The following is a 14,585-nucleotide window of genomic DNA, read 5'->3' on the forward strand; positions in this document are numbered from 1 at the left end:
CTGCAAGACACAGGAGAGCTGCAGGCCTGGGCCGAGGGCAGTGGCAGAGCGATGTGAAAGGGGAGTGTGTGTGTGTGTGTGTCTGTGTGTGTGTGTGTGTGTTCTGGGGGAAGGACAGAGGTTCCCACAGTGCTGAAGCTGTCAGCAGTTGTGTGAAATGCGCGTCTTGTGAAACAAACCCAGCATCAGGCATTTGCCGGGCTTTTGAGTCAAAGCTGCTTAATAAGTGCGGGCGTGTGTTTGCTTTTTTCCCCCCGGCTCTGATACCCTTTTGGTCTGGCTTCCTTTTTCCTTTGGACCTTATCTGGAGACGTGTGAAGAGCTGGAGGCCGCATGGGCTGTGTGTTTGGGTGAGCTCGGCCCGTTGGCCTGAGTGCCCGAGCTCTTGGAGGCCCGTGGGGCTGAGCCACGTGGCACCTGTTGGGGCTCCTACTTGGCCGAGCGTCCCTGGCAGAGCAGCGGCGGTGGCAGCTGGAGCAGGGCCCGTGTCCAAATGCCTGAGAAGACCATTTCCTGGCTGGGCAGGGTGCACAGGCGGCAGGGTTTGTGAGGCAAATCCTGACGATGTAGGGACCAACCAACCGTTTTATTGCCAGGGCTCCTGCGGGGGGAAAACTCCTTGTGATTTGAGGAGCTGGTAGAGAAGTCAATGGCGACAGCAGTATATTTATTCCCCGGGTTTCTGGAATGGGGTCTTCCTGACAGTTTTCTAGCCATCTGATCGTGCAGACTTCAGCCAGCCTGGACCATAACCACAGGCTCTCCCTGTTAGCTGCGCTTCCCCACGTGCATGCGTTCCTGTGTGCATGCCTGCGTGTAAACACAGAATTACTTACAGACGTGGCTTTCCAGAAATTCACTTACACGTATTCCCTATGTTTGTTTAGAGTTTCATCCCACACTGAAACGATTACCTGAGAAATGATTGAGGGGAGCTGAGAGCCCATTGCAAATGACTGTAGACGGATTTGATACCCTTTTGGGGTGGGAGGGAAAGAGTTAATAGCCAAGATTGAAAACATCTGTAGGGAGGGGCTGTTTTTGATTATGGGACTCAAACTCACTTTCTGAGTTTGGGAGAAGCTCAGGCCCAGGGAGGTTAGTGCACAGTGGCGGAATGAGGATTCTGGACGCTTTTCCGTGTTTTGATGAAAGACTGTATTACAAGCAGTGTTTGTTGCAAGTCCCCGAATAACAGCCCCCCCAGGAGGAGGAAGGTAGAAGATTGTGTTTGGGTCCATCTGGGCAGCTTCACAGCTCCGGCCCACGGTTTCTTACACCATGGTTTTCTCATCTTTCACTAAGAGGTCTTCCCTTTGCAGACCTCTGTGCTTGAGGTGGGCAGGAGTGGCTGACCACAGCTGGGCCCTCTGCCCACTTCTGCCCCCTGTAGGGGCTCGAGTGTGGGTGGGAGCCGGGCAGGTGGAGGTGGCACATTGGCAGAGGGCTGCCGTCCTGAACACAGGTAAGTGTAAGGGTACAGGATCAGGGTGGGCAAAGGAGAAGTCTCCGGGCAACCCACACCCTTTTCCAGGAAGCCCCACCACCTCGCTGGGCCCAGTCCACTTCTTATTATGAGTTTGTCCTGCCTTTTTCTGGGGTTCGCAATGAAGTTTTATTTGGGTCAAATGCTGCTTGAAACTAGAAGACTATTGGCTTTTCCTGGAAAACCTTTTGCTTTGGAGAGCATAGCTGGATTTGACTGTAGCAAGACGTGAAAATGCAACTTGTTTTTCCCAAAGCTGCTGCTGACTGGCTCTCAGTCAAGTCTCTTAGGAATCCGGCTTGTGAATCATCCAGAGTCATTGTGAAGCCTGTGTGATCCTGGTCGGCCTCGTGAAAGGCGGACATGTATTGACTCATGCACCGTTTTCTTGATTCTTGTTTTTCCTTCTCTTCTAGTATTAAGGGACATCAGCGAAAGAGGGAGGGACCTTGAGCAGATTTTATCTCAGTACATTACATTCGTCAAGCCTGCCTTTGAGGAATTCTGCTTGCCAGTGAGTTGTGTTCTTGTTTTTCATTGAATTTAGTCTTTAAAATGTAATCAAACAAATAAAGGTCTGTAAGTTGAGCTCCCTGGCTGGGATTTCACTCATTCCCTCCTCTATCCTCAAGTCCCAAGAAAGGGCAGCCTATGCTGCTTTGTTTCCTATCACTGTGTTCTCCAAGACCTCTGTCCTGCCACTCTTTTTCTGGGGTACCCCTTCAGGATCCTGCTGTCTGATTCCAGCAAGCTGTACACTTCTTGCTTGGTAGGCTTATGGTGTGAGACGACCTTTGAGACTCCCTCATGGTGTGAGACCCTTTTATCGAGGGTGCATCAGTATCTAAGGATATACTCAGCCACTTGGGTCTTGACAGAAGGTCTGTGATGGTTGGAGTACTGGTGTAGGAGGCCTCAGCTACAAGGTATTCCCTTCTGAATCTCTTCTGCCACTACATCTGAGCCCCATTTCGAGCTTGTGGTTGGTCCCTGTGTGAGTTCCCATTTGGGAGGTTCGCCATATTGGAAAAGGCTTCTGTACTTCTGCCCTAGGCTCTGTCAGGCCTCCCCACGGCAGCTGGGAACTCTCTAGTGAGGTGGCTTTCAGAGAAGGAAGGGGGAGGACGGGGGAATTCTCAGCTTTTAGCGAATCAGCCCTCAGCCTAGGAAACACCCCAGCTTCTTCACGAAAGACAGGTGAACGTTGAGGGAAGACCTCAGGGACATGGGGTTTGGAGTGGTGGGGTTAAGTTCTGAGAGAAAGCGAGAGAGGTTGGGTCTTCGTCTTGTCTTGGGGGATACCTTCAGGGAGATGAGAGGTGTAGAGTGTGGCCGAGTGTGGGGATTTCTCTGCTTCGCCTAATAATTAGCTTCTTTTTCCTCCCGTGGAAAAATATGATCCCAAACCGTCTTTCTTTCTCTCTTTTTAAATTTTTATTGGAGTATAATTGCCTTACAATGTCGTGTTAGTGTCTGCTGTACAATGAAGTGAATCAGCTATACGTGTACCTATATCCCCTCCCTCTTAGACCTCCCCGCCATCCCACCCATCTAGGTCACCACCTAGAGCACCGAGGTGAGCTCCCTGTGCTATGCAGCAGCTTCTCACTAGCTCTCTAGTTTACACATGGTAGTGTATATATGTCAGTCCCAATCTCCCAATTCATCCCCCGCACCCCACCCCTGCCCATCCCCCCCACCCCGGGGGGCCTCTTTGTTTCTTCAAGTCTGTTAGTAGGTTTTGCATCAAAACAGACTTGACATTTGTTTCAGTCGGGAACCAGGCGGACTTTGAGTCAGCCTGAGTAACGCTGATGCCGTTCATTCCCCTGGAGAGGATTGGGTCACAGGATTAGGTTTCTGGGAAGAGGGCAGAAGTGGCTGTGGGGCTGTGAAATTCTATCCATCCATCTGAGGACGTCTCCTGCTCTTTTTAACTTAATAATAAGAAGACTAAGTAAACTGATTACTGAACATACATTAGAGTTTACTGCCAACTTTCTGCTGTTTAACTTAGCTGTAATGGAGCTCAGAATTTTACGTAAATATTTTCTGGGTGGTTCTACCTGTTCCTCCTGTCCAGCCACTCAGCTCAGGGAAGAGAGCAGCTCATTCCCACGTCAACCAGGAACTTGGGCCTGATAAATTGTCTGCCTGGTTCAAGTTGGGCCTCAGTTGCAATTCAACAGTTGTAGCGTGGAAGCTGCCCAGAGTAAAGATGCCCATGTCCTAAGGCATCGTTTATGTGGTCTCACCAGGACACAAGTTATTTGTAAAATGGTCCACGAAATGTCAGTCAACTTTACAAACAAAAAGAGAGCCTGTGGGCTTCTTCTTCTTTCCTTCTTTCTTTTTGTTAAGGCTGTGTCATAACAGAGCTAGGGAAAGTGGTCATCAATGGCGATTACTTTTTTTTGGGGTTTACCCTCGTGCTAGATAAACTGTGTGTAGAAATCCAAGGTGAATTGCTCCCCTTTAAGTTTGGTTTTCCTAGTGGTGAAGAGGCAATTATATATTTGGTTTCAAAGACCATGTTCTCTGTGCAGATTGTAAGCTGAAACAATGTTACATGCTAATGAGAACTCAGGGAAAAGCCGATTTATTATAAATTAGATAACGTGGATAAAATGTATTATGTTTAAAGCCACAAGCTCCTGCTCTCTGGGATTGGTAGGAGAAGGCAGGCCCTTTCCCCACATTCCCTTAGAAGAGGGGCTTGGTCCAGCTTCTCTCTTTAATGCATTGTAATGCATTTAATGCATTGTAAATATCTTTCTCCACAGACAAAGAAATATGCTGATGTGATCATTCCTAGAGGTGCAGATAATCTAGGTGAGTCCTCATGGGGTGCCATCCCGTGGGGCATAACTCCTACCCTTTGTCAGTTATACTTTGGGGTAGGATGTGGTAACCAAACAAGGCTCTATAGATGTGGTTGAGCCACTGGCTGCTGCTGTGAGCCAGAAAGGTATTTATACCTATGCGTCTGGCCTCAGGGACAGGCCCCTGTGAATATGCACGTATATAAATGGGGACAGACGTGAACTTGTGCTTCTCTGGCAACAATCAGAGGGCAATAGATTACCTTTTACTGTCATTCCCAGTGATGATACCTGGCTGCCTTGTATCTGAGGCCATTTTTTAGCAAAAGTAGATTTCCTTCTTAATCTAATTTAGAATGACCTGCCACTAAGGTAGCCTTTCCTAAAGGGAAAGGGATTTCTACCACTAGTGCATTTATGGGTTAGCTTTGACTTGTCTAGAAAGTAGGACTATCCCTGGACTTAGGCATAATGGGGCAGAGTTGAATTGTGAGAATACCCTGTCTTCTCATTCTCTTTATCATTTATTTCAATTTTCCTCTGTTTAAAAAGTAAATTTTTTGCTGAGCCTTTTGGGAGTTAGTGACAGCAGTGAAAATTTCACTGTATATTTCTTTTTTTTTCTTTCTTTTTTTTTTTTTTTGCGGTACACGGGCCTCTCACTGTTGTGGCCTCTCCCGCTGCGGAGCACAGGCTCCGGACGCACAGGCTCAGAGGCCACGGCTCACGGGCCCAGCCGCTCTGCAGCATGTGGGATCCTCCCGGACCGGGGCACAAACCCGTGTCCCCTGCATCGGCAGGCGGACTCTCAACCACTGTGCCACCAGGGAAGCCCTCAGTGTATATTTCTTAAGGACAAGGCCATCTTCATTTACATAGCCACAGTGCACTCATCACATCCAGGACAATTAATACTGACTTAATCTCCTTTAACTTTCCTCAGCCTTTCTTTGTTTTTTTATGACACTAACATATTTTAGGAGTACAGGCCCATTGTTTTGTAGAATGGCACTCAGCTTGGGTTTGCCTTTGTGTCCTCATGATTAGCTTCAGCTTATATAGTCTGGAGAATACCCTGGGGGAGGGGTGTTCTTGGGGCATCACCTCAGAGAGCACTTGATTTTTATCCCATTTTTGGTGATGTTAACATTGATCATTTGCTTGAAGCATATGATTTATTTCCAAGGCTAAGGAAAGAGAGTCCCATTTGACCTTTGGAGGAGAGGGGGGCCTTCTGTGGGGTCCCTGTCCTTGAGATGGGGAGCTGCATGGGATGGGGACCCAGTGGAGGGGTCTCAAAGCTAATTGATGGTGTCAGAGTGAAGGCCAGACCTCATGTCTACAGAATGTGGGTCGATTGCTTTCATCCAGTCCGTGCCTCTGATCGTGTCTTACGTTGTCCTAGTCCGAGAACGCCCCTGCGGGGGACATGTTATCCCTGATGGAGGCTTGGGGAGGTGGCGTGACCTGCTCGCAAGCGGCAGAGCCAGTTTTTATCTGGAACAGGTTTTAGCCTTTGGTTCCTGAGTGCCGTCCACCCAAACAGACACACAGCCCCACAGACGTGCTCCCACCGTCCCCGTGTCCCTAACACTCTGTTGGTCTCTGCCCCACAGTGGCCATCAACCTCATCGTGCAGCACATCCAGGACATCCTGAACGGAGGGCTCTCCAAACGGCAGACCAACGGCTATCTCAATGGCTACACCCCTTCACGCAAGAGGCAGGCCTCGGAGTCCAGCAGCCGGCCGCACTGACCCCCGTCTCCTCAGACCCTGGCCCCGTTCCTCAAGGGACAGGAGGAGGGGGCAGGAGGCGCTGTGCATCTATACATATGGTTTCCTATGACATTGCTATATTTAAGAAAACACCATGGAGATGAAATGCCTTTTTTTTTTTTTTTTTTTTTTTTTGGTACTTCGGAGCAGCGAAATGAAACAGAACTTGACCCTGAGCTTAAATGACAAACTGTGCCAACTACTACTGGTGATGCCTAATTATGACTTCAACGTGTAACCAGTTATAAATACATACATATATATATATATAGAAAAGGATCTATTTTTGTGTAAATGTACAAATACTGTACAGCTGTTTGCCGTAAGTATTCTGCAGGAGGGCCTGTACTTGAGTGTTTCGGGGGCTGGAGCTGGAGTTTCACCAAAGGGAAGTTGCCTGGTGGCTTCCAGGTGGGGCAGGCTCAGGCATCTGGGAGGGAGGCTCACGGCTCGCGGCTCTCGGTGTCTGTGGGACTCGTTGGAAGTGGAGTTTGGAACTTTTGATCGCTTCCCCTGCCAGATGCCACCTTCTTGGTGCTGGAGCTTTAGGATAATGTTGATGAGAGATCCTCTTTTCTTTTTTCTTTTCTTTTTTTTTTTTTTGAGTTGAAATTAGGCAAGACCTCAACTCAAAACTCAAACTCAGGGAAGGGGCCCACTGAGGGGAGCGAGTCTTCTGCGTTTTCTTCTCGCCCCTGCCCACCTCTGGCTGCTCGGGTAGCTCCACGCTTCCTTCCTTACTCACCCGCTTCTCAGTCTCTCCGAAAGCCAGAGCTGCCTCGCTCTCCTTCCCTGGTGGGGATGTGATGGGGTCGCTTCCTGACTGAGTGGGGAAGGAAGGAGTGGGACTATGCCTGTCGTATCGTCTGAGATGCTGGTGCTTCCCAGAGAAGTCACCCGTGAGATTCCTTGGGCTGTCCCCCAAGCTGTGGAGTGCACAGTGGACCCTTGCAGTCTGGGCTTCGGTTGAGGACCTCTGCTGGCAGCCTCCCCCTCACAGGGTGGCAAGAGAGCTCTGCCGTGTAGGGAGCCTGTAGCTTTTGTTCCCCGAGGCGTGGGGATTTGCAGCGAGGTGAGGATAACAGGGGCCGTCACTGGCAGCATCACAGCCACATTGATTGACTTAGTTACCACGCTGCGCGTCACATAGCAGCTGCCGGGCAGGAGGGGCGGGGAAGGGGAGTGGCTTTTTTGTTTGTTTGGGGTTTTTTTTTTGCGGTACGCAGGCCTCTCACTGTTGTGGCCTCTCCCGTTGCGGAGCACAGGCTCCGGACGCGCAGGCTCAGCGGCCATGGCTCACGGGCCCAGCTGCTCCACGGCGTGTGGGATCCTCCCGGACCGGGGCATGAACCCGTGTCCCCTGCATCGGCAGGTGCACTCTCAACCACTGCGCCACCAGGGAAGCCCGGGAGTGCAGTTTTTAAGTCACAAGTTGGAGTCTTAGGCTGAAAACATTTGGGGTGGAGAATTCCAGCTTTTCCGAGGGCTCCCTCTTGGTGAAAACTTCCTTCTTTGCAAGAAGTACGGATTCCTGAAGATTCCTGGTGGGGAGGGGTGGAGGAAGCAGGGGACCAAGCGAGAAGGAGGAGGTGTGATCATAGAGGCCTAAAGCGTCACCTTTTAACTGCAGAAGAGCCAGAACTTTTCACCTCAGTGTGTACCATCTCAGTGCTCGGTAGGCTATGCCCTCAGTTATTCCCTTGTGACTGCCGCAGCCTGAAACATTTTGGGGAACGCTTCTCCTTCCATTGCTTTCATAGCCCCTCGAGCCATTCAGATAAACTGATGCCGTTAACTCTAGTCACATGGAAGCAAACAGCACCATGCAGTTTGCTTCCCCTTTTCTGGACTCCATTTAAAAAGTCAAACCTAATCCCCAACAGGGCTTTGCCACCCCTGAGACCTTCAGGAGACTGTGCTGCAGGCTCTGAGGGGGCCCCCCAAGGGCAGCAGCTGCCTGGTTGGAGAAGGGGAGGGTCCCGAGGTGCCTGCTCTGCAGGCCGGTACCTGGCGGGACGGCCAAGTTCTGGAGTGCGCGTTTCCGAGTCAGTATTAATTATCTTTCCAGTCATGCCTTGTGCGGTTCTGAGATGAAGGGTAGGTGGCAGGATCCTGAGGGCCCAAGGGTCTCCTGCCTTGCTGGGTGGGGCCTGTCTGTGCTCAGGGGAAGCCCGTCCCTGTCTGGGAGAGCCTCGGCCCTTTGGTGGTAGCATGGTCAACTTTACTTGAAGCTCCCAGGTGCCAAACCATTCAGTGCCTTGGCTGTCTATCCCACTGCCTTGGAAGATGGATTCTTCTCATCTCTGAGCCTTGACTTACTTAGCCGCTTCCTCATCTACTCATGGTGTTGGGACCAAGCCTCCAAGTGTCTCCGAGTAGCCCTGTCCTCGCTGGAAGCAGCTCTAGGACTGCCCTGCCTCTGGGTAAAACCATCACCAATTCTTGGTGTCTCGGTTGGGGGCTCACTGGGCCGTGCTGACGACTCCTCTGGTTCTGTGACATAGTACGTCTGGGGCCAGGAGGGGACAGGGAGCTCTGCCTTTGTGTGGTGACCCCAGCGTTTAGCCAACTGAGTATCTGAATTTGAGCTTTCTATGTGGCAAATCCCGGACTTGGTATTTTAAGAGTCACTGGATCTCTGATTCCATTGGAGAGTCATTAGGCCAGAAATCATGACATGAGTCATCTGGGTACTCTTTGCTGTCCAGGGAGGCGACATGGATGAGCAGAGTGGGGCAATGTTGGTTGTGTGTACATGGGAGTCTCTTGTCTTCAGGGATACCCGGTGGTGCTTGCTTCTCCCAGCTGCGCAGGTGTTGTCCGAGGACCATGTGTTTAGGGAACAGGCATTGTGTCGTGGGAAGGCCTGGTCCCATGCTCCTTCACCCCAGTGGAGCTTCTGCTGCCCTGGGTTTCTTGTTCTTGGGCAGCCTGAGACCAATAGGGGCAGAGAGATGGCAGTGTGTATACGGAAGATGCAGTGTTGTGACCTCAGGTGTCCTTTGATTTGGAATGGATAGGGTAGGCTCTCAAAGAGGCAGCGGTCTCTGAAGAACAGGCTGGGGAGGGTGGCAGGGAAAGGTCTCCGGTTCACCCTTCAGAATCTGTTGTCTCTGCAACAACCACACTGTGGTCTTGGCTGCTGGGCAGTCGAGGACACTGGCTTCTTGCCTCTCCTGGGCTGGCTTGGACACTTGTCTGTGTGTCCAGGGTGGGTTGCCAGTCTCATGAGGCCACTAGGTCAGGCTAAGGCTTGTGTGCGGGAGGGACTGGAGCCCAGCTCGTTTGTGTATCACCTCCTTTGCTGTCCTTGTGAGGCTTCCCTGATTTGACATCCTTGACCTGCACTAGGGCCCAAGGCTATTGGAGGGAAGTAGTAGCCTCTTGCAGGGAAGTGTTTTCCTCTGCCCTGGCGTCTCCCACCTGTCTGTCCACAACCGTGTGGGTGAGGCAGGCTAGGGAGGTTCTGGGTCCCAGGGCTGGGCTTCTGAGAAGGGCTGACTGGACCTCTCTGCCACTCCTCTCCTTCACCCTGGCCTCAGGGTGGAGTGAGGGAAGTCTCGGTGGCCGAGCAAACGAGAGGGAGAGCGGGCTGAGGAAACCGTCGGGGTGAGCCTGGAGCCGAGTCCCCTTTGATCTTGGTCTCTGGGCCTTCTTCGGCCCTCCCGGGGCAGGGGGCTGGTTACAGGTCAGCATCCGGCCACCCTTAGAGGCAGTGAGTGCCTAGCCAGTCCTGCCTTAGGAACAGAGTGAGCAGGTAAATAAAGACGTAGGCTTTTTTTTTTTCGTCTTTTAGATGCTTGCGCTTGCCCCTTTTCTTTCTACTGCCCTGCCTTTATTGTTAGCAGTTACATAAATGACCACATACTCTGTACTTTGCTGTAAATAAAGACTGAACAGAAAAGAACCCACTCTTGCCTTCTTTGTGGTGCTTGGGCAGGAGGCACAGGGGCTGAGGCCAGCGAGCTGATGGGAAAACAGCGCCTCCGGCCTTCGCTGTGTGGATGCGGGCACCAGCTGCTGTCACTATGCCTCCCCTCCTGGGCTGCACCCAGGCCACCCTGTGTGCACTTGTGCGTTTCTGCTCTGCTTCTGAAGCCAGGTCCGGGTCCCTGGGAGGCTTCTCTTCACTGGCTCTGGCCGGCTCTGCTACCTCTGAGGTCATCCGGTTTGTGCAGTCTCCTCCCTCCCTGCCCTCCCTTCCCCATCCCTTCCTCAACTTTCACAATAGAAGCCAGAACAAAACCTTCTAACTCAAGAAAACTTGATTGGGGTTGGATGGAGGAAAGTGGACATTAGGACAATGTGAACAACTTCAAGTTGAATACACATACATATATGTGTGTGTGATTACCCTGGATGACTGTATCTATTTAGTTTATAGTCATACATCAGTCAAATGCAGATAATCGTCTATCTCTTGTTACTGAAAGATCTAGGTCACCCACCACCGAGGATTTTAAAAGAATTAAAGTAATTGGCTTTTGTGCTCTTTGTAGCACCCCAGCTCTTCCCCCCGGCCCCCCCTTTTCTCAGCTTCCCTTTCATCCCTTCACCTGCCGCCTCCCAGGCACCAAATGACCCCCATTGATGTGTGGAGTTGCCCTGCTATTTCCAGCCACTTGTTCCAAGGACAGAGGCAAACCCTTCAAGGAATTCAGATCCAAAAGAACTTGCATTTAAGAGGAATCCATCCTCAGGAGGCCGCTGTGTTTTTACATAACACTTAGGTGTGTATTATCAAGCTCGATTATTACCTGCAGGCAGATGAAGACGTGAGTCGTGGTTGTGCAAGCCGCTTTAGCTGTGATCCAGTTTGCTCTGTGCATTGCTCTCACATTTCCCCTATCTGTGGACCACGTCTGGAGTCCAAGCTTTGCTTGGGACTCTGCTCATTTCTCAGAATTCAGTTCTGCTTCCTTGTTGTAATTTGAGGCACAGTTGGGCAGGCCAGTGAAGCCCTTGAGCGATTTGCTTTGCCTCCCACCCGCCTGTCACAGCATCCTTTGAGCCACTTTCTGCTCTGCATCCTGGACTCACCCTTTTGATGAGTGAGTGCTGAGTTAATCAAACCACATCGGCTCAGACTGAAAGAAACCTGTTAGGACCTGCATAAAAGTTTTAAAGACGAGGTGTGGAGGAGACCTAGGATGTGGGAAAGCTTTGAGAGGATGGGACCATAGGGATTGATTTCTGTCATCATCTGGTGCTGGGGGATGTTTAGATTTCTATTTTAAAGCAGAGTTTAAACACATTTGCTAAAACGCAGAATGAAGTTAACCTTCCTGCTAAATCTTGGGCTATACCTGCATATATGCTTATATATCTTTTCAATTACACCATGAACTAAAATAACAAACTAGCCAACTGAATCAATTTGAAGCTAGGACTAAAGATTTATCTAGACATATCTCCTCAGATGAACGGATGGAGCTTAGGGGTGGGAGAACATGAAACTGTGCCTTACGCAAACTCATTTTTCGCACATCCAAGCCATGCTTGGCATCCCCTTTTACAATGAGGATTTGCTGGGACTAGGTCAGTGGTGCCCGTGATGCAGGGGATGAAAATGGCCTGGGGTTCACCACGGTGTTAAGTGCTGACTGCCCTGGGCCAGGGAAAGCCAGCCTGGCCTCTGCCTTACAAGCTCATATGCTTCATGGGGTTTTATCTGACAAGCCCAGGATGCTCTCACTAAGGGAATTAGAGTTGAGGATATTTCCAGATTCCTCCTTATCAGTGAGCACCATGTACACCATGTACTTTCTTTTCAGTTCTTGAAATTTCCCAACTTTCATGATAACACTCACATCAGACTTTTCCAGCCTTCAAGCAGTCCTGCAAAGTATGTTAGGAATGTGGTCCTGCTCCAGTTCTACCGAGGAAGCTAGGAAGTAGGACATGCTGTAGGAGGAGGCTGCCTGGTGCGTGTCTGCCATCTAGTGGTGGAACTCAGTTCTCAACGGGGGTTGGGGGTTGCCTTGGGTTGCTGGACTAATACTATTTGCTTGGCTATCACGGTTTCTAAGAGAATGGTCAGAGGGCCTAGAAGTCTTATCTACTGACGTGATTTTTTTTTCCTTTTTTGTCCTGGAAGATCTTTATTAAAGCCTTCACTAGGGCAGGTAGGAGCATCAGCTCCTACTTCTTAGTTTCTCTGTTGCTGCAGTCTACTCTAGTGGTTCCCCAAGCTGGCCATCATCATCACCGGGGCTTGATAAAGACACTACTGTGATCCATTCCTGAGAATCCTGACTCTGTAGGCCTAGGGAGAGGATCTTTTATAACAAACTACAGGTGAGTCAGATGAATAGGCAGAGTTGAAAACCCAGGACCTTGTGTATTTAATCGCATAGACCGTTTAAATCTGTGATGTTTAAAGCCCTTCGCTGCCTGCATGGGGACTGGAAAGGGGGATTAAAGGCTGCTCAGAAGCTCATTCAAGTCCAGCACTGCCTCTTAGGTTGTAAGACACCCTCCACCCCCACCCCCACCCCAAAACCCGGCACCAGGAGACACTAAACTACGGCTGCATGTCTGCCCTGGGAAAGTTCCTAGGATGTCCCGGGAGCAGGGCAAGCTTTTAGAAGTCATCTAGTCCAGTGCCTTCAAGCATGCTTTTAGTCACGGAGCCCTTCATGAAGTCTTCCTTGAAGTCTCAATGTGAAAAGCAGAAAAGCAGCTTCTCCCTTGAGAATTCTCAGGGTTTCCTTTGAAGCCATTGAAGTCAAAGCCCTTCATTTTACAGATGAGGAACCTAGGGCCCAGAGGCAAAACGACTGGGTCTGGATCCTACTACTGACCGGGCTGTAGGTCTGCAGTGGACTTGATTTCAGGGTTGGAAACAAAAGTCCCTCCTCCTGTAGTCCTTTAGAGCTTCTCTAGGGCAGGCGTTGGTGGCAGAAGTTGGGGTGGATCACTGCCATTGGACTGATTCTTTTTTTTTTTTTTTTTTGCGGTACGCGGGCCTCTCACTGCTGTGGCCTCTCCCGTTGCAGAGCACAGGCTCCGGACACGCAGGCTCAGCGGCCATGGCTCACGGGCCCAGCCGCTCCGCGGCATGTGGGATCTTCCCGGACCAGGGCACGAACCCGCGTCTCTTGCATCGGCAGGCGGACTCGCAACCACTGTGCCACCAGGGAAGCCCCGGACTGACTCTTTTTGGCAGCTACAGGAAGAGGGACCTGGGTGGGTGGAAGGCAGGAGAATGAAGAGAGAGAATCGAACATCTTTTAAAAAGTATATTTGGTTAGTTGGGGGTCAGCTGAGTTCTGTAAAAGGGATTCCACCTTCTGCTCAGTGATTTCAGTGTTGTCTGGCTTCAAGTCAATGGGAGACTTCAAGCCTGTTGGGGGAAATCACTGTGGAGATGACAGATATAGTTTAAATGTTGACTCCTTCACGTAATGGTTGTGTGGTCTTGTGCAGCCTGTACTCTAGGGATAAGCACCCTTGCTTTGCTCAGTGTTGAATGAGAGCTTGTATACAGGCAGGACTGCCTGGGTGTAAAGTGTCCAGGGAGTGGCGGCTGTCTTTATACCCTTAGTAATTGGGCTGCAGTGGGTGAGACTGAGTTTCTAGAAGGCTTTTTCTTAGTAGCTCAGGGCATCTGGGAGAGGCTGGCTGGCCTGGGGAATAATTCCTAAACCAGATTTCTCTGTAGCTACTGCTGGAGCCCTGCCCCAGGGCTAATCTCAGAGTTGCCAGAGGAGGGTTTAACAAAACCACAATAGGATATTTTCATGCAAAGACCAACCCAATAGGTTCAGAGCTTTAGCCCGCCCCCAGGGCTATGAGCCTCCCAGGCTGAAACCCACCCATTTCTGGCCCTCTTGTTGACCCTGACACCTCCCAGGGGTGTGAGGCTCAGAGATGGGAGTTGGATTCAGGGATGGAATAAGGAAGGATACCTGTTGTACGTATCATTTAGTTATTTAAAATGGATCCCAATACTTGATGGTGTGCTTTTTAGGACCTCAAAATGTTGAATATCCAGAAGCCTTGGCACCAAAACAAAGGGTTCAGATATTATGTTCTCTTGTTCTGTAGCTGAAGAGTCTGTCTGTGGGGCAAACAAGCTGAAGGGGGGCACTGGGCATCTCCAGTGGGACAGCCTACGTTGTCCTGGCAGCCCCTTCAGGGTTAGGGGTCCCCCCTGGTACTCCAGCCGATGAAAGTGCCTTGTCTTTCTTGATTAGGGTTTTCAGTCTTTTTTTGTGCCATGGACCCCTCTAGCAGTCTAAGGACACCTGTCAGAATAATGTTTTTACACGTATGAAATAACATCCAAAGAAATTTAAGAAAATAAATTATACTGAAACACAGTTACCAAAATATAAAAACAAATCTGTGACACGTGTGCTTCTTTATTAACACATCAAATAACGAGATTCAGTGGCCGGTCTAATAACTACTACATGGTATCATAGTGATGAAACTAAATCGTATTTTGAAATTCTGCGGCAACTGTAAGGTGTTAGGAACATAACTCTGATTTCTA

At 50.2% G+C, this 14,585-nt stretch overlaps 1 protein-coding gene across 2 annotated transcripts in view; it reads left to right on the forward strand.

Annotated features, from left to right (window-relative positions):
- UCK2 (uridine-cytidine kinase 2) overlaps positions 1-9,992 on the forward strand; it is a 73,848-nt gene extending 63,856 nt beyond the window's left edge. For both annotated transcript variants that reach the window (XM_081225025.1, XM_081225026.1), the window contains exons 5-7: positions 1,903-2,000; positions 4,270-4,318; positions 5,925-9,992. In XM_081225025.1, the coding sequence (XP_081081151.1) occupies positions 1,903-2,000; positions 4,270-4,318; positions 5,925-6,064 (287 nt within the window). In that variant the 3' untranslated portion in view covers positions 6,065-9,992. The remainder of the gene's footprint in view (positions 1-1,902; positions 2,001-4,269; positions 4,319-5,924) is intronic.
- Positions 9,993-14,585: the final 4,593 nt, after the last annotated feature.

Source organism: Mesoplodon bidens (genome assembly GCF_964165515.1).
Source record: "Mesoplodon bidens genome assembly, chromosome: 2".
NCBI classification, from domain to species: Eukaryota; Metazoa; Chordata; class Mammalia; order Artiodactyla; family Ziphiidae; genus Mesoplodon; species Mesoplodon bidens.